The sequence below is a fragment of the Gadus chalcogrammus genome, chromosome 9 (genome assembly GCF_026213295.1).
Source record: "Gadus chalcogrammus isolate NIFS_2021 chromosome 9, NIFS_Gcha_1.0, whole genome shotgun sequence".
Lineage (NCBI taxonomy): Eukaryota > Metazoa > Chordata > Actinopteri > Gadiformes > Gadidae > Gadus > Gadus chalcogrammus.
The window spans coordinates 21,228,421-21,254,448 of record NC_079420.1 but is presented as its reverse complement, the minus strand read 5'-3'; the positions used below and the strand labels follow the sequence as shown (position 1 = coordinate 21,254,448).

General features: G+C 48.8%; 1 protein-coding gene across 2 annotated transcripts in view; it reads right to left on the bottom strand.

The window, feature by feature from the left end:
- Positions 1–26,028, bottom strand: part of roraa (RAR-related orphan receptor A, paralog a) — a 186,711-nt gene that overhangs the window by 30,029 nt on the left and 130,654 nt on the right. Inside the window, exon 1 of one of the 2 annotated variants that reach the window (XM_056599753.1) lies at positions 23,738–23,877. The exons of the other annotated variant lie outside the window; for it this stretch is intronic. Within the exon in view, the coding sequence (XP_056455728.1) occupies positions 23,738–23,768 (31 nt within the window). The 5' untranslated portion in view covers positions 23,769–23,877. Of the gene's footprint in view, positions 1–23,737; positions 23,878–26,028 lie in introns of those variants that run through there. 2 annotated transcript variants of the gene reach the window in all.

Sequence of the window (26,028 nt, the reverse complement as noted above, 5' to 3'; positions counted from 1 at the left end):
AGAGACAGAGAGACAGAGAGAGAGACAGAGAGAGACAGAGAGAGACAGAGAGAGAGACAGAGACAGAGACAGAGAGAGAGAGACAGAGAGAGAGAGCTAGTGTGACCAGTGTAGCTCACCGGTCCGGGGCAGGGCAGGGGGAGCGTGGGACGCTGTAGACGGAGTCAGTGGTGGGGGTGTGGGGGAGGGTTTTTTGGGGTGGGGGATGATCTCCAGGAGGCTGCTCCCCAGCATGAAGGCGGAGGCAGCACCCCCCGCCTAATGAGGGGTGAAGTGGAGACCCCCGAGGGACGCCCTCAGGCACATTCATTAGGAGATGAGAAAGCATTTCCTGCAGGCAGAGAGAGGCTGCCTGGCTCGGTGGGATGTTTAATTTAGGCCCACATGAGGCGGGGCAGCGGCGGTCGGGCCTGATGGTGCAGGCGGGCCTGACGGTGCAGGTGGGCCTGACGGTGCAGGCGGGCCTGACGGTGCAGGCGGGCCTGACGGTGCAGGCGGGCCTGACGGTGCAGGCGGGCCTGACGGTGCAGGCGAGCCCGGAGAAGGTCGGCGGGGTCAGCGATCGGCGCGCGAGGACAGTGGGCCTCGGCTCTCACCGAGAGGCCGTTTGGGCCGGGAACAAGTCGTGTTCGGAGCATGACGCAAGTTGTGAAGCCCGCCACCGACGAGCTGAGATTAATAAAAGGTCCCGGGTAAGCGGAGGATCTCAGCGGCGGGCGGCTACGTGCTCTGTTATTTTGGCAGCCAACTGCTAATAGGGAAAATACGTGGCTTCTCAAGTTTCATTCGTTTCCCAACGCATTGCATTTCCTTGCATCTTTTACGCTCTCGGCAAAAATAATAGATTCATTTAGCCAGTGGTGGTTTGTGGAAGGCAACCAAGGATTATGGTAATGCAGCTCCGAATGCTCCGAGCAAATGCACTGAAAATAAGACATTGGTGCAGCAGGAGACACAGGGCAAAAAATACGAGAGGGGTTTAATTTATACCATTAAAAAAATGGTATCATTTTCAGCATTCAAAAAAAGTATTTTGAAAATCTGATAAGAACTGAACTTTTTTTTTTTTTTTCGCAGACAATGAGACGGCAGAAGGCGTTACGGGGTATCAATGCACACCCATTCAACCCCAGCCTCTTATCACAAGCCACTCATCCTTGTTTCTGATGAATCCTCGCATTTATTAAGTCTGTCTCCTTGCCTTGTTAGATATGTATAACCAATCTCCTGTAATTAGCAACTGCTAACCTTTGGGGTGCTAATCCCCCGTGAATTGTGGATTTCTACATCAAAGCCCCACACTCTCCCGTATAGCGGCTGCTTGAAATTACACTCGATTTGAAACCTGCAATTATTTGTATAGCGTGGATACAAACAGCCTCCTCTTTTATGTCTTGCGAGGATCCCGTGGGTTTGCGGAAAAGAATCGCTAATCCACTCCGGAGGAATCCAAATATAGAGTTCACATTAGCCTCCTGAATTTCAGATGCGTGGCCGGGCGCCCGCTGAGCATGTGAGACGCGGAAGGCTTCCTCTTTTTGTGGAGGGAAGATTCGATTTCTTTGGTGGCTTAGATGCATCACACGTGAACAGAGGAGGGGATTGTAGCGGGGGGGATAGGAATCTCGACATTCCGAAATAATTGATCACGGCTACACCTCGCGATTGTTAGCTGGTCGCTTTGACGGGCGATAATTGATAATTTATTCGACGATCGATGTCTTGCCATCGTGTCCGATGTAATTACATGCCCACAACTCTGCATGGTGCATGTTCTCACACACGCGCGCGCACACACACACACACACACACACCCCTGTGCACAAACATACTCCTACTCACGCACAACACACAAGCAAAATAATGCATGCACACACACATACACACACACACACACACACACACACAGACAAACACACACTCACCCACGCGCACAATCTTGACAGTTTCAGGGAGGATGCCTGCAGCATTTATTTCCTCTAATGAGAGACAAGAGTGCAGCGGGCTGTCAGGCAGCCCCGGCGTGGGAACAACAGGGTGGGTTTTAATTCCATCAATCCTCAGTGTTTATCCCCGCACCACATCGATACGTGTCAGCTAAGCTGGAGGAGATAAAGCATGTCGTGTTGACTAGCTCAGGTTCCGACTGAGCACTGCGTAAAGTAAACACACTCAGGCCTCAGGTAGACGTGTGTTCGGGGGTCTAGGGCCGTGTGGGTGCAGTCAGAGCCGCACTCCACGACAAACACGCTGTCAAGTGCGCTGTTCAACCCCCCCACCCCCCAACAAAAGCAGGAGAGATTACCAAACTGAGACAAGACACAACATATCCCCTCATGCCTTCTATTGTTTTACGGTGGGTAGCGATACTTCTGTGCATTGTTTCTGTACCCATCGTGCTGTTTGTCATTTACAGGTAACAACACACCGCAGCTGGCACCTTATACAATCGTACAAGTCACACCTATATTAGCACGCCGAAATACAGAGACCAGACTCTGTGACCCTGTGTGTGTGTGTGTGTGCGCTGGTGAGAGAGAGAGAGAGAGAGAGAGAGAGAGAGAGAGAGAGAGAGAGAGAGAGAGAGAGAGAGAGAGAGAGAGAGAGAGAGAGAGAGAGAGAGAGATAAGAGAGAGGGGGAAAAAGAGATTGAGTCAAAGTGCAATTCAGACATAGAGACAGAGAGAGACAGAGAGACTATGAAAGTCAACGTGTGTGTTTGTGGTACATGTGTTTGCTGACAATGAGAAACAGCAGACGTATCCCAATCTCGCCAAACCCTGCATACACACACACACACACACACACACACACACACACACACACACACACACACACACACACACACACACACACACACACACACACACACACACACACACACACACACACACACACACACACACACACACAAAGACACACACACATACGCACACGGGTGCAATAACATCAGATTTACGGTCGGATAAGACCGTAACATACAAAATACTCTGAGGATTGCCTTTGAGCGATAGCAATAACCCTGCAGGCAGTCAAAGTGTGATTTATGTAGTGTGGCTGTCGAGGGTACAGCACATTAATGTAGATGTCTGTGGTGGTTGCTCGTGCGAATGCTGCATAGGACAGGCTGTGCGAGAGAGGGAGAGAGAGAGAGCGAGAATGCGTTCCGTGTAAAATTGCTTCATCTGTTTACAATTCCATTCAGAGTTTATGAGGAAGACAAGGCAAACGGCCTGATGTATTGCCCCCGTGTCGCTGCGTGGCAGGAGCATCCACACACAGAATCATCTCTCACTTAGAAGCCAAATGATACGTCTAATTTGCTGCGAGCACGGTTATTTTTAACCTCTCCAGCCGTCAAATAATGGAGCTTGACTGTCAGCACTGGTGTGTGTGTGGGTGTGGGTGTGTGGATGTATTTGTGGGTGTGTGTGTGGGTTCACGCACGCATCGATGTGTGTATTCCTATCTCTGTGTGCATGTGTGAGGGGAGTGTGTGCGTGTCCCTGTGTTAAAAGGTTTCAAAACCTTTTCAATTTAACATTCCCTTTGAGCAAATTACAAAACACACATTCACATTAGTTTGCCTGATTGACTATTTTTCCCCTCATCACCCAGGAGAACCCGGGAGAAATTACAAAAAAAGAGAAGACTAAATGGTTGATGGAGACTTTCCTTCTAGCTGCTAACTACATTTCAAACAGCGCTGAGAGTACGGAACAGTGCCTTTTCCAATATGTTACTGCTAAGTTAGGGAAAAAAAAGCCTTTGCTCTTTCCAAAATAATTATAACTGTATTCATTGAATGCAGCCATTTAATTCCAAAGGAAACCCAAAGGTCTTCGCTGGGGAGAGTCGAGAATTTGAGTAAGATGTTCTGCGAAGCAACTCTCAGAAAAGTACTGTTACATAAGAAAAAAAAAATGGTGACCAATGGTGAGCTGGCAGTGGACTGTGGCCTGGTGTCAGTAAATGACGTAATCTACATGGACACACACAGATCTTGTAGCCCTTCTTCAGCCAACGCAGTTGGGAATCATTTCTTTGCTGAAGGAAGTCTCGGGCCTAGGCCACGTAGGCTTGGGTACATGCTGGCCACTCTGCCTTCACTGGGTTAGGTAACACGAGTGGTGAGGGGTTGATGTTCCTGAAGACACGACGAGGGCCACATAAAGGCCTGGCTGGACAGCCATCATACCCAGCAGCACAATGAGTCATGCTCATGTGCAATTTCTGTAATGGCTTAACTCCAATATGTCCTCCATTTTTCGTCGGGTTGTTTTTGTACGGTGCAACAATGTGACTGAATAGAATGTGACCAGATATAAAAAAAATATTAAAATGACTAATACAAAAAAAGAAAAAAATCATCAAAAATCATGAAAGAGAAATTGTGTTCTGTAAGTCTGTCTTTGATCTGCTAAATAATGCCAGATAAAAGAGGGGCTCTGAAAGGCAACTGTCTGACCGTCTTCTAGGTTTGATAAAGTGAGCGTGTGGCGGGCGTGCGTAAGTGCGTTATGACTCAACCTGGAACCGTTAAGCTACATACTAAATACACTTTTATTTTGGAAAGTAAACTTTAATGTCCTAGTGCTCAGGGGAATGGGCTTGTCCCCAAGTGTGCTGGTTTCATGATCTAATATTGAAATTAAACAGTACATCTACTGTATTGCTATATTCACCTCCGTACTATAAAGTGAAAGAAGAAATACCTGCCGAGCTTGACAATATATTTGCAAAGCGAGACCTGGAATTGCAAAGAAAATGGGGGTTTATTGTAGAAAAAAGTTCTAAGTAAGTCAATAACACTGCTAGATATAACTGACTGTGTTCATGAGGGTAAAGCAGGGCTTCTTACTTTGTTCACAGTTTGTTTAGAAAAAAAGAATACTTCCAATCACTTTGAATTCACAATTGTGAATGTATACCGACAAAGAATATCCAAAACATAATGGGATAGATCACTCCCCTGTTTGCCAACTTTTTCAAAACAATAGAATCTTGCTCTCTTTAATTCTTACAAAACAAAACCCTTCGCACTACAATGGCAGCCCAAGCCAATGACTATTGTCTTGCTAATATGCTTTCAGTCTGGCAGCGTCTCCCTTCTCCAGCCCAAACAAGCCAAACTGCACACTCGGGCGCCAACAAGATTATTCTTTATGAGTTTTACGAATGGTAACTAACGCTGGCAACTGTTTGAAATTACATCCTCAGAGTAAACATGATTAATTATTACCACTCTCTCTCTCTTCACGCTCCATTGGCCAAGCGAAGGAAACACGATATGTTTATGAATCTAAACAAACCACGTTAGGGGGTGCTGAATGCTGGATTTCTGTCTGTGTTTCCCTCTGTTTACCTCTGTACACAAAGAGCACCTCATCAACCCTGCTGGGATAATTGAGCAGAGAAGCTATTTCAATTAGCTTGTCAACGCTAGTCTTCCATTGCAATTGGCTGTTACAACTAGCTATTACAATAAGCGTTATACTATTCTTCCATTACATTTGGCCTATACCACTAGCTAGTACAATATGCTATTATAATATTTATTTATTACAATTGGCTTTTACCACTAGCTAGCCATTACAATAGGACGTTACAGCTAATTTGCTATTACAGCCGGCTATTGCAGCTAGCTGGCCATTACAGCAGGCCATTACAGCTAGCTAGCCATTAGTATAGGCTGTTGCAGCAAGCTAGCCATAACAATAGGCTATTACAGCTTGTTGTCCATTACAGCAGACCGTTACAGCTAGCTAACCATAGCAATAGGCTGTTACAGCTAGTTAACTTTTACAATCGGCTGTTTGATTCGCTGGTTAAATAGCAGTGGAGGTGGCAGCAGGGGGCCTCCATTGTGGCGACGTGCAGCCGATGTTGGTAACCGGCGGAAACAAAGGTTAGGGCCGGGGGAAGACAACGCTTAGGGCGTCCGCCCAGCAAGCGCAGACCGTGTCATTAAAATGGACATGTTTCTGGAGCCGCAAACACGTTGCGTATGAGCGAAGTGTCGGGGAGACAGCCAGCGTGATAAAATGGATGCCTCTTATCTCCACTCTGCATATGAAAGGCTTACACGCCGGCTCCGTGACACATCCTACGCCTCATCAACGTGGCATTCGCCCGGAATTAAACTCCAGCCTGAGCGGAATCAACAGGGAAAAACAATACACCTCGTATATATAGTCTCCTCTTAGCGCGGTCCACGGCAGCGTTTAGCCGCCTGTACGTACAACATTTTATAATCTGCGGTATCTGTGTCTGTGTTCCAGAGGACATGTGCATCCCTTCCACATCTGTGTACATGGGAGGAAATACGGAGAGAGCTTAAACCAACCATTTAAAATAATTTGTTTCACAGGCAATTCACCATGGATGAGTTTATACCATGTTCTACCCCCCCCCACCACCACCACCCACCACTCTCCCCCCCCCCGTGCTGTAATTCCCCGGTAATTCGTAGGCATGGCGAACTTTGCGATCCCGGGGTAAGCTTCAATTATCTCGATGATTTGTGGTGAACACTCTCAATATAATAATGATATAGTATCTATAATTACCATGATGAGGTGGGTAGCGCGCACTGCACAATAATCACCCGTATCATCCAACACTGGTTTGGGAATCATTATCAATCTGACGGCACTCGTCAGCCCGGCTTTGTTTGTTTACCCTACCCCCCCCTCCCTGATTGCTATTTTACTACCAAAATAAACAACAAACAACAACTTGCCACTTGCAGCTGCATAATTTGCCCGAGCAGCAAATGGCATTTATCTATAAATTTATTTTCAATTTGGAGTGTAAGCTGCAGCCACGGAGGCCAAATCACTAGCAGGGAGAAGATTATTCTAATTACTTCCCAGCTGTCACAGGGCTGCGCGGAGCACCGCAACTAGTAATCATATCTGCACGCGTGCGTCGCTGGAGCGCACGTTAAGGTGTTGTTTTTTGGTAACTCGGTGTAATTACATTGACTATTACTATGGTTGTTATTATGATATGCTCTAATAGGGGGAGGGAGGATACATGAAACTTTGCTCGGTTACGATGATGCCCTGTTGGTGTGTGTTTGGGAGTTTTTGAGATGAACATTTTGGAGCCGGCCGCAGACTGCTGCAGGTCAGACTGCATTACTCTTTCAGTTTGGAAGGCTCATTTTTTCGTAGGATGTGGCCAAACCTACGATTTGAATACAAGCAATGTGGTCTTGGTTTAGAGAGAGGTCCCTTGCGTTACATGGATCATGTCCTAAAGAACAACACACAAACAAACAAAGAACGACGATACACAAAAACCATCAAGGACTTCGTACAAATAGGCCTTTTGTAGGTCTGGTTGGTTTCATAAATTCATATGCATTAGCTTCTGTGGTGTCTAACAAAGCAGGGCTCTCGCTGTGTGTGGTTTTCCCTGTAATTTACACGACTAGTCCCACAATCCCCTTGACAGACCTGTTTAGGGCTGTGCGGCTACAGTGTTTCCCACAGAAATTTTGGAGACTATGGGGGGGGGGGGGAAGGGGGCTGGTATGGGGCGTTTGTTGATTGTTGACGGGGTACGGGGGGTATGGAGCGATTGTTGACCGGGGGGGGGGGGGGGGGGGGTATGGAGCGATTGTTGACGGGGGGGGGGGGGGGGGGGGGGTATGGAGCGATTGTTGACGGGGGGGGGGGGGGGGGGGGGTGTATGTCTTCAAACTTCGCCTGAGCAAAAGAAAAAAAATAAATTTTTTTTTTTTTTTTTTTTTTTAATAATAATAATAATTCATGTGCACGCAGAGACTATGGCGGCCGAAATTAGACTATGGCGGGCCGCCATAGTCTCGTCAATGTGTGGGAAACACTGCGGCTATCAGAGTGCTGAGCCCCACCAGCAACCAGCCTTCGCAGGAGATTAAAGTAAATGGCAGCAAGTCCAAATTATTGCTGCCCTCCAAAGCCACGCTGCAGAAGTCACTGGGTTCAGACACACACATGTGATGCTAATGTTTAAAGCCTGTTAATCAATACATGCATCTCTAATTTCCCCATGTTTAATGTGTTAATTGGCTTCAACTCAACTGATGCTAATACTTAAAATACCAGTTAATAATTCACCCAATAAGTAACATTATCTATATATATACAAAAAAGTAATGTTTGGGTGACAGTGAGAGGCATTTTCTCTGTTTAATACAATGCACAACTCTATACCTCATAATATAGACTCTTGGATATACACCTCAAAAGCAAAAGTTGGAGAATGCTTGATGTGTTTATCCTTTAGGCAGACAGAGAATAGACTGTGTGGGTGAAAATGAAGCTTTTCAGCTGCAATGGCAGGATCAGCCAGGCTCAGCTCCTTATCTTATCCATCACACTACCTCTACTGGCCATGGAGACCCTGTCCTTCCCTGCCTTATCACACACTGAGGTCTCGCTGCCGGAGCTGTCTGACTGCTCTGGAAACACACCAGCGGAACACGTAGCACTAGCCACTTAGAGCTAACTACACAGAGCTAACTATGTGTTTGATTGTCTCGCCTTCACTCCAAACGGCCATTACCGCCTAACATGTCCGCCTATTCCTGACGGACATATTAAAAAACTATCCTTCACACGTCTTATCTAGCAAATTCATAGAGTGATGAGGGGGAAAAAAGAAGAAGTCTGTTATTATGCTAATGATTGCCAAGCTAGCGAGTGATGATTGTACATTCAAAAAACGCGACAGCTCCTCCTCACCTACACAGTACGCAACAAAGAGCATTGTAATGCATAATAATACTTCCCAGATAAAAAAAAAGAGCCAAACCGAGGTTAAACAAAGCATTCATGCACACAACACACTTCTTCCGCTTTCCATCACATTTTCCTCCTCTAACTCTAACGAACAAAGCCACCCTGTCTCGGAGGAGCCGGCGAGACAGACACATGTCAATCACGGCCCCACGCGACGCCACATCTCCTGTGTCAGAGGCTGCCGAATGGAGAAATGTGCAATATTCTGATAATATTTCATGCAAACTAATGCAAGTCAGGACACTTCCCTGCTGGCCAGAAGGAGGGGAAATGAGAACAGGTAATTATCGTATTGCCTCAAGGCGGGAAATGATAGAGATTGCAGGCAGAGCGGGGGATATTTAGCCCTGCTAATGAAGGCCCATGTTTTGGGAGCACCAGGATAGCAGAGCAGAGGGGATCTCTCCTGCAGCCTGGCAGGAGGCCGGCCCTGATAAGACCTCGCTACATAATGAGGACATCCAAGCCCTGCATAATGTTTTGGACCAAGGCTTACCGTCCGCTACATGCTCTCACGCTGGCCAGCCAAGGAGGGCTAGCACCACTAGCGGCCAACATACCATCAAGCATATCATCACCCTCCCATCAGGCCATCTCTGACCAAGTCATACCTTACAGACGGGTAACCTAAACAGATTTAAAAGCTTTAAAAATAAATACATTTTTGCATGAACTAATGACCACCATTTGAATACGATGAGATTGAGTTGCCCAGATATTATAGAGTAATAAGTCTGCCCATTTCCATGGCAGTCTCCGGCATTGTGTAATGAAGATTGCTCCTATTATTTTGGTGGCTCATGACGAGATTGAAGGGCCGCCTACCCACTTAGAGCAGTCCTAATGGCTACTGTGTAAACAATCATTGGAACGTGTTAAGCCTGATTCAGTCTCTTGTATAGAATGGCACCACTTACGTGCTAATATTCATTGAATAATGACACCGATCCCCATTATTATTTGGCATTGTGCACAGCTTGATTGAAGGGGCGCCAGCCCACTTAGCCTGGCCCATTTAACCCTGTTGAATAGTCAGTGAGGGCCCATCGCCACCGCCGCCATAATGGAAGCACAACGCAAAAATGAAAGAGAAGGGAGAGAATGCTTGTTTTGCATCACCTTCCCTGGACGGAAAGGAAATTTTAAACACGTCATTAAGATTCACCAGCGATTCCCTCCCCAGACCCGCACGCAGACATCAGCATTGCTAATTTGCCGGTTTGCCGTGGATGGCGGGACGGATGGTGGGAAAGAGAGCGGAGGAATGGAAACAGGAGGTGGATTTGTCCAGATAACCTTGAACCCCGAGCCGCTCGGCTTCCCGGGGATGTAGCCCGGGCTCAGTCAGCGGCTCGCTCCCTTATCGTGTTAATCTGAGGCGGCAACCAATACTGCGGCCGGGGTGGCGGCGGTCGCATCCTGCCTCTCACCTGCCGAGCGCCCGGTGAGGCGGACCGCTCGGAGAGGCGGACCGCTCGGAGAGGCTGTCAGCAGCCGGCCCAATCGCTCTCAGAGCCTCCGGGCAGAGAGCTGCCCCCGCTGCCCGTCGCCGACGCTAACACCGAACCGGGGGGGCTCAGCTGAATTAAACAGGGATGTGAAGGGAGGGTTGAGAGACAGTGTTTTTGGGGAATGAATACAGCAAAGCATAAGAAAACAATAAGATCACCCTATGAGTTGGGGGCGGAGAGCCCGCACGGGCGCAGACACAAGTCAAGCGGAAAGGTTCTGACAAGGGTAGTGAATCAGCAGCAACAAGAAATTCAAATTGTCCACGCTAAGCAGTTTGCAGCTGATGCTGATCTGAGCGGACTGACCGGTCGGTTTGAAACTGCGGTACACAGGCCCAGGGTGGTACAGAATGATGATGATGATGATGATGATGGTGGTGGAGGTTGAGCTGAGGGCCAGGTGCTTCATCAGCACATCACACACGAGGAGGGCAAAACAATGATCCGTCAAACCAAATAACCACAACAACCCCTTTAATGCACGAGATGTAGCATGCAAGACGAGTGTGCGTGTGCGTGCGTGCGTGCGTGCGTGTGTGTGTGCGCGCGTGTGTGTTTTAATTTCATCTGTTGTCAAGCGTCACATTGAGTGAAAGCAGATGGCACACAGTGGTCGGTTAAGAGCCAATCAGAGGAGATGGCTAGCTAGACGGCTAGCCCCATCGCCGCTAGTGCAAAACAACACGTGCAGAGATCCGTCATCGGGCAACAGAGAGGGTAGGGGGAGGGGGGGGGGCACAGCGGGGGGCCGTGGCTCTCGCTGGTTACTGTCACAGGGCTCAGCTGTGTGCATGCACGCTCCACGCACACCGCCATCTTTCACTCAGCCGGGCGCAATTTCTTCCAGCGCCGCCGCGCCCTCCGGGCCCGCGGCGCGCGGTCAGCGTGGGCCCCGGCCCCGCAAACATTCATTTACTGCCCTGCAGGAGCGCAGGAGGGCCGGGGCGCGGCGCAGCGGCCCGCACAGCAGCACAGTGGTGCAGCGCTGATCCCGACAACGAGACCTGGTTAAACATTACCCAGGCTCACCACGGAGAGGGGGGAGGCAGGGCGCGCTGCACGGTGACACACACACACACACACACACACACACACACACACACACACACACACACACACACACACACACACACACACACACACACACACACACACACACACACACACACACACACACACGTCTGCACACATGGGACAAATAAATCTGACTCCACATGACCAAAAAACACACACAAACAGGCACACAGAAAGGACAGACGCATACCCATGCACTAACACACACACACACACACACACACACACACACACACACACACACACACACACACACACACACTGCACCTTTCACATAATTAAATGCTTCATTTAAAATCAGGCTTTGATGATTTCTCTAGTAGCACCTTGTCACACCAGCCGGCTAGACGTGACAGAGAGTAGTAATTGCATCCCTGCAGAGGAGCTCGTCGTCTGGGAGGGACCGGCGCAGAAGTGGAGAGCCACCGCAAAGGTCGTACTCCCCCCGCGGCTCTCTCGTTAGGAACGCCCCAAACACACCGCCTCGCTTCCTCCGCAACCCTCCAAAACGCAGCGCCCGTTTGCCTTCGCAGTCCGCACCGCTACAGCGAAGTGTGTGTGTGTGTGTGTGTGTGTGTGTGTGTGTGTGTGTGTGTGTGTGTGTGTGTGTGTGTGTGTGTGTGTGTGTGTGTGTGTGTGTGTGTGTGTGTGTGTGTGTGTGTGTGTGTGTGTGGGTGGGTTGTTCGTAAATGATTTGCCGTTCTCCGCTTTCTTCCTCTTCCTAATAGGCTAATGTGTAAGATAACCTGACCAGCGTGTCTTCAAATGTTCTGCTCACGGTAGAGCGAGCGGCGCCCTCTCAGAGCGCGTTCGCCCCCGAGGCACTGCGAGGTCTAACCTGAAGAAATTGGCTTCATCTTTGAAGTGGAGCGGGCGAACAGATGGAGACGTCCGTTGCTTTCAGGAATTATTAATGACACGTTGTGATCCCCCCGATGACCTTCAGCAAACAGTCTGCCCTCCTCTGCACCCCTGGAGGACCGCCCCCCCCCCCCCCCCCCCCCCCCCCCCCCCTCCCACCACCACATCAACATTGTATTTAGGGAACGCAAGCGAGGTCACTGAAGGAATCAAAGCGCCCTCATTACCGTGTTTTGAGGCTCTAATCCAATCGTGTGTACGATTTGCTTGTTCGCTTCCTATGCACTCCCACTGACGGTTCCCTCGCTTCCCTATGCACTCACAATGGCGGTATGCTCGCTTCCTATGCACTTACAATGGCGGTACGCTTGCTTCCTATGCACTCACAATGGTGGTAGGCTCGCTTCCTATGCACTCACAATAGTGGTATGCTCGCTTCCTATGCACTTACAATGGCGGTACGCTTGCTTCCTATGCACTCACAATCGCGGTACGCTCGCTTCCTTTGCACTCACAATAGTGGTATGCTTGCTTCCTATGCACTCACAATGGCGGTACGCTCGCTTCCTATCCATTCACAATGGCGGTACGCTCGCTTCCTATGCACTCACAATGACACTGGGGGGAGAGACAACCACTCACATTATACACAATCTCACAGACCAGGAATAGATTTGAGATTCATGCAGAAAACCCACTAATTCTACTAAGCCCAATTTGGTTGCTGTTATTTCCCCCACAATGGGAACCATAGACAGAAATTAATCTGCAGAAAGCATTTTTTTCTGTAGTCTTTAAAAATAAACCTCTCATCATTGTAGTTTCTTGTGGAGGGGCTCAAGGGATTCACCATTGTGCCATCAAATCTATGGTACGAACATAAATCGGATAGAGCCAAGCCATCACGTTTCTGTTGCCCGTGGAAAACATTGATTTTAAATGATAACTTGACAAGGCCTTTTCTTTCATTGTTGTTTTCTTCAGGAAAAGAACAGAGCTGAAAACGTTATTCCTCTTCGTTCTCGTTTGGCAGAACTGAAAAACAAGAGGAAGATACCAAACACCTACGGTTAAAAAACCCTAAATCTACACATTACACGACACAAGTGGCTGTTATCCTTAAATTAACTGATTTATTATTTTTTAATATATAAGGTCTGTCTTTTCCATGTGACCAATCAATGCACAATCAAAACTCAATGTTTGAAATCAGAATGGTTGGATGTTACGTTTGATGATGTTAGGTGACGTGTGTATGCATGCAAGTGTCTATGTTTTGAGCTTCTAGTGAAGGCAAGATGGTAGTTAATACATCTTCACAGAGCAACATCTGAAGGAGAAATTGATCAAACAGCATCCTTACACTTTCAAACTGTGTAACAGTAGAAAATAGTACCTTATCTTGTGTTTTTTTAAGCGCATGTTACGTACAGTTTCGTGTTATTATTTACCACAGGGCTTGCTAATGAGAACATATAAATGAGTACAATGGCTCGGGATGTTTATTTAATCTTACTCAAGCTTGAGAAAAACAAATAAAACCCCAAATCCCTTATGTATAAATTAAAATAATCCTGCAACTCGAGAAAAAAAAATACAAAAAAAAAACAGACAATTCCTACATCAAAGAATGCCTGCTCCGTGCAATCACTGCCCGTGAAATATGTCAAAGATCAAAACAAGAGTTCAAACACAATAAATCGAAAAATTAGGCACATGATGCAAAATAACTATTTGTTGTAAATAGTTTTGAGGCTTTTCTATTTTACTTAGCCTTGTTAGCAGCGGCGCTTACACAAGAGAGCCTGCTCACTTCACATCGTGTTTCAAAATAATGGCAATGATTTCAAAAGGTTTTAAACAGCCTCGCAACCTGAGAACTGAGGTTGGACTTTCCTCCCATAAAGACTCTCACTCTCTCACACCCAATGAAAAGCCCAAGAAGGCAAACAAACAAACCCACCGACAGGAAACTCCAAAACCTCCTCCCTGCCCGCTGTGGGAAGCCCCAGTTTATCTTCCCCACTTCATCGCCGTGTGGTTAGGCTCTCACACGAACCCAAGCAAACATGCGCACGCACACACACGCGCGCGCGCGCACAAACAGACACACACCAAACAGGAACACAAGCGTGCATGACACACACACACACACACAAATGCTCAGGCACAAACACGCCCGCGCACACACATGCGCTTGCACGCACGCATGCATGCACAGAAAGACATACACGCACACAAATACACGAACAGAAGGACACATGCGCACGCACGCACGCACGCACGCACACACACACACACACACACACACACACACACACACACACACACACACACACACACACACACACACACACACACACACACACACACACACACACACACACACACACACACACACTCACACACTCTTTTCTCATCACAGCAGTCTGTCACCTTAATATGTTTTATTGACACAACTAAGCACAGAGAAGCCCATTAGTTCTCCGTGGGAATGACAGTGTCACTACCAGCTCTGCTATCAACTCCACTGTCGGCAGTGTGTACACTGTGGATAGTGAACACGCTGAATAAACCTTGAGATATGTTCAAATAAGATAAATACAGAGAAAAAATAAAGCTTTGTGTGCCTGCACATGTAAATAGAGCCTTTTTTAATACGTTGGTGCCGGTGACAAAGTTCACTGTAATGCTTAAAACAATACTAGTATTTACACAAAATAACACCGTCTGTGTGCTATTTATCGATTCAGTTTAGACACCAAAGGGTTGCTGGGTGCAGGATTGTAGCTAAGCTGTGGTGATGTTTTCAAGTGGAAAGTCTTTGGAGTACAGCGGTGGGCTGTGCTGCTTTGATAATAATTGAGAACACTCTTGTTGGGCAGAATCCGGCTGCGTGGCCCATAGTCACACATGAAAGCCATTAAAACAGCCGTCAGCGCAGCGAGAACAGGCCTTCCTGCCGCTACCCCTTCAATTATTGACAGAATCAAGACTCGGAGATGACAGCCTTCTGAATTGCACCCAAATTATTCTGTAAAAGAAAAACACCCAAAACATTATGCAAGCACTCGATGGGTGGGAAAACATCTAATGGGTAGCTGGGTGACCAAAAAACAACAGAACTGCATTGTTGGAATGAAAATAACAAATAACTTCAAACCAGGGTAGGGGAGGCTATTTCTTTCAATTTAGATGATGCTTAGGTCCTGTGTGCTGAGATATTGGAAGTTGTGAAAACAGGCAACAGACGGAGAGAGGGAGATAAAACAGAGAGGGGATGCAGAGAGAGAGGGGGGGAGAGTGAGAGAGAGAAAGAGAGAGAAGAGGAGAGGGGGAGCGATACAAGGGAGAGGAAAGTGAGTGAGAGGGAGAGAGAGAGAGCAAGAGAGAGAGAAAGAGAGACAGAGAGAGAGAGAAAGAGAGAGTGAAGGGTTTAAGGGGAATGTATCTCATTCCGGGGACCAAATGGTCCCCAGTAAGAGGGTGATCAGGAGCCCATCCTGGTGGTGAGAGGCGAGGTCTCTGCTGACGAGGCTGCAGTGGAGCAGGGGGGCCGGGCTGGACCGGGCTGACAAGGGTCTGTACTCAGCACCGGGGGAAACCTCTCATCCAGAAACCACCAGCCCCGGGGAGCAGCACAAGAACAGAACGCTGCCAAACAGAAAGGGAAGAGAAGAGGGAAACAAAAACAAAAAGAAACCAAACCGCCCGCCAAAACGCCGTTCGGTAGAAAAAAAAAAAAGCGGAGGAAGCGGAGTCGGTTGAGGATGTGATTGCCAGCCCCACTCCAGCCTCCCAGGATCCCTCACAGGAGCGCGGGCGTCCCGATCGGAGGCGGCGCCGGCTGGGAGCGGCGGAGCATCGTCCCCCCTCGCCCCTTAATCAGGCCCGCGGCGCGGGGAGCGGCGGAGCCCCACATGCAGAACGCTTCAGCTCGATGGGGAACAGAACTCCTAATCAGCAATCAAGACGCCGCCGAGGCCCAGGGGGGGGAGCTCTCCACCGGCAGGTCAAGGGCCCCTCCACACAGCGGGCCGGGCCCTCGGCTCCCGCTGGGGCACACCCACAGACATTGTCTGGGAGCCCCCCCACAGACCCCCACCCCCCACGCTCGCAGCGCCACACTTTGTATATTAATAAGAGAGCGGGGGGCTTGTCTTGGTGGGTGAGAAGACGCCGACATTGTCTTTTTTTTCTTTTGTAGATCAAATATGGAAATAGGTTTAATAAATATATCTAACAATTACAAATCTAAGGGATGGACCTCACACAAGAGCCGCCGTGTCCCTGACTTAGCCCAGTGGCTTACGCTACTTCCAACAAAGTTCATTGCCTTGCACATTCTCCCTCCTTTCATCTCCGTAATTAGCACTGAAGCAGCATTTCTCTTATTTCAAACAAATGCATGTGCATAAAATATCAATCCTAAGTAGACGGCGCCGGCAGAGGCTTTGTTATTTATGATGATGAGAACGCTCTTCCGTTCCACTTCTCTCACTGCCGTGGCGGTGCCCTGGTGCAGGGTCTCGCCTCGCTCTGTGAGCCTGTTTCAACAGGCTCACCGGCACCCTGAGTGTGTGTGTTGTGTGTGTGTGTGTGGGGGTCAGAACACCTTGAAGGACGCCGTGGCGTGGCCGGCACCACGCCACGGCGTCCTTCAAGGTGTTCTGACCCCCACACACACACACACACAACACACACACTCAGGGTGCCGGTGCGGGTTAAAACAGTTTTTTTAGCCAACTATCGTCACCGACACCGACACGACGCCTCGACTTTGACAAAGTTGACTTTCTTTCCAGAGCACCCCCTAGTGCTCCGGAGTGCTCCAGCTGGCGGCGCCGATGTTTGCTGTCTGTCTGTCGGCGCAGGTGCCTGATCAGACGAGGGGTAAATGAAGCCGTTCCTGGAACAAGAGGAGCACGTCATAATGGCCTCTGCTGGGACGTGTAATCACGCCCCGCGCCTCTCACTCCGCTCCTCCATGGGGGGGGGGGGGGGGGGGCAGAGAGAGGGCGCGTGTTGTGATGACCTTTGTGCGCGCCGCCCTCTCCCTCGTCTCATCAGAATTCCAGAGCGCGCTCATTTTTCATCCTTTGTTCTCGGAGCCAGGGGGGTCCCGGCACGCCACAGACGCTCTCCGAGGAGCGGCGGAGGGAGCGAGCGGCAGGCCGGGCCCAACCGTGCGACCTCTGACCCCTTACCTCCTCTTCAGCTATTCTGTTATCCTCCGTGTTAACAGCGGTGGTTACACGCTGATGTGATGACCTGTGCCTACTCTGGGCCCTGAGGAGATGGACATGCCTGCCAAAAGGACTTCTATCTAAAATAGATCACGGAAATGTATGATATTAAACGGGAGAAAGAGAGAGAAAATCGACCTTTTGCAGCACAGGGAGAGTGTACCAGAGGCACTTGCAAAGTGCTGAAGCCGCCGTATGCAGCGACGGCACTTAACACCTGTCAACAGCTGTCAGCGAGGCCCGCTCTTATTGTCACTCGGGATCAGATTAATAACAGAGAATAACAAGCTGTGATCTACTGTGATCCCCCCACCCTCTGACGGACAGACGCCCGGGCAGGGGGCGGTGGAAGGGTGGAGCTAACCCACTGAAACAATGCTTCTCTGGCGTGGCAAAGGCTGAGATGTGATCCCTGCCCAGAGATAGGGACGTGTTTGGCGGAGCTGGTGGTGGTGGTGTTGGTGGTGGTGGTGTTGTTGTTGGTGGTGGTGGTGGTGGTGGTGGTGGCGGCGGCAGCGCCGGGGGAGAAGCTGGTTTAGTGGCGGAGGAGCCGCTGACTGCCCTGACGGAGGAGGTGAAGGAGGAGGAATGCCTGTCTGAGCCGCGGCGCTCACAGAGAGAGCCAGTTTGTCCCAAGACATGGGCTCAAAGTAATGGGCTTTATTTACTCCGGCATGATGGGAGGAGAGCGAGCCGAAAGCAGAGGGGGGAGAAAAAAAAGCGAAGGGTGGAAGTAGGAGGATTGAGCAAAAGACTCGAGGGAGAGATGCATTAGTGCTGTCTGGAGCTCCTTCTCACCTCCTACCTCTCTCTGCCGCTCTCTCTCCCTGTCTCGGTTCCCCCTCTGGCTCGGAGGAAAACACATATCTCCTGTATGTTTTATTTTCCTCTTCTCTGCCTTCTCTTTTTGTTATTGTCCTCAGTGTTGGAGTCAAGACAAAACGCAAAATCAATAATGCTTTTTCACCATCATCTCCTCTTTGATGAAACTTCAAAAAGACGGTGGACAGGCCTCTAGAGGCTCACGTGAAAAAAAAAAGAAACAAATAAAAGAAAGATTCCTCCAGTACCAAACCGGAAAAAAGCACTTCAATCACACACACCATTGTTAACTTCCAAGCCCCAAAATGGCAGAGCAAAGGGAGCCAACACAGCTAATTGAAAACCGCTATAATTACACACAATTATACGCAACTATATCACACTATTCTCATCATTAGCAATCACATCATTACTGCCTCGAATAAAAGGGAATAGAAATGTTGTTCGTATCATATCAACATACTGGAATATATCATTTTCCCTGCTGCCAATACCCCCCCCCCCTTGTCAGCAGACATCTACAGCCGTAGCTACTTAAGATACAAATATAAAAGAATAAAGTTATTTCATTCCTCCCTTCATGGCGCTGTGGTTTATGATTATCAAAGGTGTGCCGTGTGTGTGTGTGTGTGTGTGTGTGTGGGTGTGAGAGCTATTCTACCACGCCACTAAATGCTGCGTGACAGAGAGACACTTCAAAGGGGCCATAAGTGACTCTTGAAACGCTGAGTGAAAGTAGAGGATAGGAAATTACCCTTAATTTGACTATTTGACTAAGCCCCCACTAGGTGTTTTACCCCACAAGGCCGTCTTATTGAAAAACGAAATATATTTCTATATACGTACAACTGAACGGATAGTGAGCGGCGCAATCACAATAACTGTGATTCAATAGAGTTGTTTGAGTCGCCGTGGTAATTGGTTGTTGCCAGGCGCACTTTGTGCAGGTAAAGACGTGAAGACGAAGGCAGGAGCTTAATAAAACTTGTGGGTTTCCCGTCGCATTGCTTATGGTCTGTGTTCAGTTTTGGCAGGAGGAAATAGAACCGCATTCAGGGCTTTGTTAGGAAGAGCAGACACATTTCCTCTGCTCTCGTCTTCTCGGTCCCCTTCATCTCGCTCCAGAACCACCATTCCCCCTCGCTCGCTCTCTCCCGCTCTCTCTAACTTCAGCCAAATCCTTTCTCCTCGTCGCCGCTTCTCCCTATCTCTTCTACCACTCCTCTCCTCCTCCTCCTCCCCTCCCTCCTCTTCCTCCCGCTTCCTCCATCTCTCCTCTACTTCTCCTCTACCTCCTTCTCCTCCTCCTCCTCCTCCTCCTCCCATCCTCCTCCTCCCTTTTCTTCTCTTCCTGCCCTCCCCTCTGGCTATCTTCCCTCCCCTCTCTTTCTCCCTCCCTCCCTCTCTCCCTTCACAGTGCACATCCCCTGTCCCCCTCTCCCAATCTTTCTGCCGCCAAATCAAAAATCCATGCTCTCAATGGGCAGTCAATATCTCATTAAGCAGGGCCCTCCACACACAACCTGGCAACCAGGATGTGCTTCTCAGCGGGGCCGCCGAGCCCAGACTGGCAAGCCACGCGCTCTTTAATAACCTGCCCAGGGTCCTCTCCCGTCAGCCAGGCCCAAGCAAGATAAACCTATAGCCAGCGTGAGTCCCTTCAGAGTGCCCACTCCCCGTGGACGCCTGGGTATCATGTGTAATGTGCTCCTGGATGCGCTGGGCCTATACATGTGTGTGGGGGGTTGTAAAGACGAGGAATCCTTCTTCATAATGTGTCGCAAGAAAATTCATAATGTATTTATAATAGCTGTTAATAGAGACGGAGGGAGAGAGAGCACAAGGGAGAACGTTTTTAGCCGTGAAGGTGACAAGGGAACATTCATTTATTTATTTTTAAATAACACTTCCCACTCTTTTTTAAGCCCCTGCAGGTGACTCGTGCTATATTCTGCCTCACCTTAATCGGCGGCCATCCTTCTATTGGCTTAGTTATGTGCTCAAACCCCTAACTGGATAACAGTCGATCTCGTTAACCTCTGCTGTAACGTGTCGGAGCCTGCAGCGCGCGCAGTCGAGAGGCCTTCAGTGCACCGCTGATGGGAAGAGACAACACACACCACAGCTACAGCAAATATTTACAGCGCCTCTCTGCATCGCATTAAAGCAGCCATCACAAGCAGTCTGACTTCACCTCGGCCGAGGCCCCTGCACATCTTTTTCACAGTCTGCTGCACAAGTCCTGGGCTGAATCACGTGTTTCTGTGAGGTCTGCATGCAACAGGACTGGGGAACTGAGGGGGCTGTGCTGTGTGCATGGGTGTATATGTGTGTGGGTGCATTTGTGGGCTTGTGTGTGTGTGTGTGTGTTCCTGCGTGGTTGTGACTGTTTTTCACTGTGTGTGTGTGTGTGTGTGTGTGTGTGTGTGTGTGTGTGTGTGTGTGTGTGTGTGTGTGTGTGTGTGTGTGTGTGTGTGTGTGTGTGTGTGTGTGTGTTTGTGTGTGTGTGTGTGTGTGTGTGTGTGTGTGGACCCCTATTTCAACAGCGACTACTACACACGCCCACCACCGGTATTTCCAGTGAAGTGTTAATTAGAATGTTTTGCAGCTCCGATGACATTTTCTACCTTTTCCCATCTATTCAAACATCAAACGACTTTCGTCCGTTACGTAATTGGTATTTTCTCCTTAATTGTGCTGAGTAGGCTGGCGAATTTGCATGTGGTAACGAGAGGGATGTTTCTATTACAGGTAATTAGGTAGCTGAGAGGCAGTGCTGTGGTGCATGGCTGTACCCTACACACACTGAGAGCGGTGGGCAGGACGGGGGGAAGGTGACAGAATGCCTCATAACAATATATATTAATGTAAACGCAAATGTCACACTCTGCATGATGGATATATCGTCAGATGTCTGGCCATTACGGATATAGCATATCCCACTCAGGTTGAGGAATGCTATGGGGCATTCACTCGTTTTGTTCACTCATTGAAAGGCAGAATGATGCCCTCTCATATTGTTGTGTGTGTGCTTTTAGTTGCATAACACACAAAAGACGATGCGGATAGCCTTATGTGTTTTAGATTATTACATGTTTATGAGGTTAGAATGTAATATTAAGTCATATTTAATCTGTGTTAAATGAGGGAGAATGAGTGTCCTATAAAATACATGGGGCTCCATCCCATTTTACAATTTATTAAACGTAAAACATTAAATATTACAAATAAACTAAATAAACTATAAACTATAGAAATACTGCAAATATATATTATTTTCAATAAAAGACCTGAGCCATAATATCATGGGAGAAACTTAAGGAAATTGTAATTTGTATAAGTCATTTTATGAATAGTTTTTAACGTATAAACAACGCTTATTTGAAGAATAGATTTGACAGAATAATTTGATATTTATTTAAAAATCCATGTTTAACTCGTGTTGCAATCATAAAATGAATAAAAAGCAAGGAATCAGAGCAAAATAAATGGCGGAAAAAGAGAACCAAAATGAAAAGCAAAACTAGCTCAGTTAGGACCCAACGCCAGCTGTCCAACCTCGAGGTCAGTGCACGTGAACGCTTCATACATGTCCTCATGGTCACATATGTTGAGGTATTCCTCTCCATGTGCGTTCACGTCACGGAACAATTAATCTGCATGTGTGCAAGACACAAACGCGTGTGTGTGTGTGTGTGTGTATTTGTGTGGACGCGTGTGTGAGGGCACATGTGTGTGTTGCACTTGAAGGCACTATCTGTCTATACGCATGAGTGTGTGCGCATGTGTGGCTCTGCTACTATGGTGGTGGTAGTGTGTGAGTGTGTTGGTAGTGTGTGTGGGAGTATGTGAGTGTATGAGTGTGTGTGTGAGTGTGTGTGTGAGTGTGTGTGAGTGTGTGTGTGAGTGTGTGTGAGTCTATGGGGGGAGGGGGGTGGAATGGGAGAGCCGGGATTAAGCATTTCAGATCTACATCTCAGCGACAAGGACGGCCGAGTCCTGCTCTCAGTCCGACATGTAAAGTCCTCTACACCCCCCCTACACCACCATCTACTACCCCCCCGGAAAAAAAGACCAAAAAATAGGTCAGTGGAACACAAAAACACAAACGCACACACACATGCACCGGTATATCAGTCCAGAGATATGGTTATTCTGCCAGACTCTCTCCACTACGGTCTCTCCTCGCGTGTCTGCGGAGGTCCTCACTCGCTGCCACGCACGCCTCCCCCCTTAGCCCACGCACATGCCTCCCCCCCTTACCCCGTGTTCCCCCCTACCCCACGCACACGCCTCCCCCCCCCCCCCTTACCCAAACTTGCATGCCTCCCCCCTTACCCCCTACCCACGTCCCTCCCCCCTTACCCCCTACCCACGTCCCTCCCCCCTTACCCCCTACCCACGTCTCCCCCCTACCCCACTCGCCCGTCCCTTGGACTGGAACAACAGGATTATTATGGTGTGGGGGCAGAGAGGAGCAGAGATAGAGACCCCCGTTGCAGCCCCCCCAACCCCCTCCACACTGTCTCGCACACACACACACACACACACACACAACACACCCTCCACACTGTCTCGCACCACACACACACACACACACACACACACACATACACCCTCCACACTGTCTCGCACACACACACACACACACACACACACCCTCCACACTGTCTCGCACACACACACACACACACACACACACACACACACACACACACACACACACACACACACACACACACACACACACACACACACACACACACTCTCTCTTTTTGGCAACTATGCCCAAAGCACTTCAGCTCCCCAGCTAAAGAGGGTGCAGGGCTATGATTACATTCGGAGCCATATCGCTGCAAAATCCCACTCGGCTCTCTGGAGCACCACGAGTAGGGAGTCACACTAGTATTAAATGCCTCCAAAAAGCCAAATATTATTAAGCATGTGTACCATTATACACACCATACATAAATACATATCTGTGGTCTAAATGATCTGTGTAAAACATGAAACAACTCTCAGTTCAGTGTGCAAGTGCAGGCAAAGGGGGACATGTTACACATGCATTCATGGAGAAACCAGCACAGCTTCATCATGTTATACATTCTAAATACAGCCTGATACTACACTGTTGTTTCTACTCTGCTTTACTTGATCTCTCCCGGTCGCTAAGTCTCTCCGTCCCTGTCTCCGTTTCTCCCCCCCCCCTCTCTCGCTCTCTCACTCTCTCCCTCTCCCTCACCCCATGTCTCTCTCTCTTTCCCCTTAACCCTATGGGCTCCCCCCTGCTGTGCAGCTGGAATGGAAAGAGTTGCGGGTCTACGAAGAGAGCAGCGGTACTTGTTACTTGAGCACTAAACCTTTTGCAGGGTGCACGAGTATCGGCAAGCATGCATTTGATGAAGTAGTATTATTTCCTGGTAGCCCTTACCTTTCATAGCTGAAATCACAAAATACATCATTAAACTCCGGGTCCATAAGAATGCACTCGTAACAGCGCAAAAGCCCTCCACTGCTGTCTCAGCAGCAGCTGGCCAACACACAGCTCCGTCTCCCAGGCTTGGAGCACGACCACACCACCATCCATGTGACTGTGACATCAGCGCTCATGTCGGCCCGGGCCCCGCCCACCAGCCTTTGATTGGCACAGCGTGCAGCCAGTGGGGGCGCTGGGAGCACACAGGCAGGGAGGCTGGCTCTCGTCCCACTGATTGCAGTCACAGCCTGTCTACATGACTCGCTAGACACAACACACTCTCACTATCAAGGTTCCCTTATCTCATGGAGGCGTACGCAGGCAGAGCTGCTCCTCTCGCACACACACACACACACACACACACACACACACACCACACAGACCGCTTCAGCCCTGCACACTTTGCTAAGGAGTACTATACAAGACGAAATAGAAATTACTAAATAAAAAAAAATAGACATACAGAAATCCTTAAAATAATGCATTCAAATATGCAAAACACTAGAAGAGCACAGTTAAAAATGCAAATAATTAAAAGAATATCAAATAAACTAAATATTTTTTTATAAAATGATAGAAACTATAGAATACATTTTCAGATGACAGTGGAAGAACCAAAAGACGCAGACAGTGTGTATGTGGCTCCTGCTCCTGTCTATAGATACCAGCAATCAGTGTGGAGCCAGATGTCTTGAGCAGAGGTGGGGGGGGGGGCTCCACACATCTAAGACGAGGGGAGCCTCAGAGTCTTCCTCTCTGGCCTCACAGAGTCCCTTTTCCCCCTCCCCCCTCTCTATCCAGCTCTCTCTCTCTCCTCCCTACTGCTCACACTGCCCCACCCCCCCACCCCCTCTCCCCACCATTTCTCTCGCCATCACCCTCTCCTCCCCACTGCTCACACTGCTTTGCCACTCCCCCCACCCCTCTCCCTATCCCCCTCTCCCCCCCACCACTCTCCCTCTCTCCCTCCCCTGCTCACACTGCTTGCTCGCTCGCCCCTCTGACAGGTGAAGCAAGAGAGATTGTGACGAAGGGGTTTCAGTTGATCCCCATCACCCCACGGCGACCAGGGGTAGAAGCCTCGCTTTTTACCTACCGTTTCCTCTCCTTCTCCCCCCTCCTCCACCTCCTCCTCCTCCTCCCTTCCTCCTTCCCCTCTCCCCCTCCCCCCTTGCCGCCTGCTCAGTCTTTGCTACTCAATCCTCCCTCACTCCCTGGCTTTCTCTATTTCACATGTTCACATATTCGCTCTCTCCCCCTCCATCTCTCTCTCTCCCTCCCCCCCCCCCCCCGTCCCCCCCCCTCCCCATCTCCTCGCTCATCCCCTCCCATATGATAATCTGCTCTGACTACCCAGCTGGCTCCCTCTGATACAATATTCTGGTTTTACTGCAATCCAGCTCTGGCCAATAACCACATTGCACTGGAAATTTCCATAAGTTCGGCTCGTAACCGTTTCATCTTGAGACAAAAAAAAAGGGGGGTAATATTGTATAGTCTTTGTTTTCAGACAAATAAACCTGATATGAATAGTAAAATAATAAAATTCAAGGACAGAAAGGTCATACTCATCCTTTGAAACGAGAGGTTTTCTCTCCTTTAATTGTAAAATGCCCCTTACAGCAGCTTTTATAGACATGACACGAATAATAATGAATAATAATGAATAGTAATATACATATATATAATGTAATATGAGTTTCAATATCAAACAGGATGTGTATTATCAGCACCGTATGGAAATGAGAGCCCTCATCCTGACCCAACACCTCTGCCAAACGACCGTGTTTCACCAGCCGCCTGAGAGCCACGAGCGATACTGAACACAGGAACTGCTGTTGTACCAACAGCGTCCCTCATGACGACTCCTCAAATGAGCAGAGTACCATTCCGAGGGTATCAAATGAAGCATGCCGTCGACACTAGACTCAAATGAACCCAACGCGGGCGGAACAGGTATAAATCACAAAGACAGAGTAGGCCTCCTGTTCTCGATCTCTACTCTCAGTTTCCTCTGCCATCAAGACCATTCAAAGCTCCTACGAAAGGGGGGGGGGGGTGGATGTGGCTTACGTAGGTTCATGTCTAACTGCCACCGTCTGTGGTCGACCCTGAGAAACGAACACATTCTATTCCTCCGCAGAGTAAGTGCATGTGCACGCACGCACACACACACGCAAACCACACAAACACACACGGACACGCACACACACACACACACACACACACACACACACACACACACA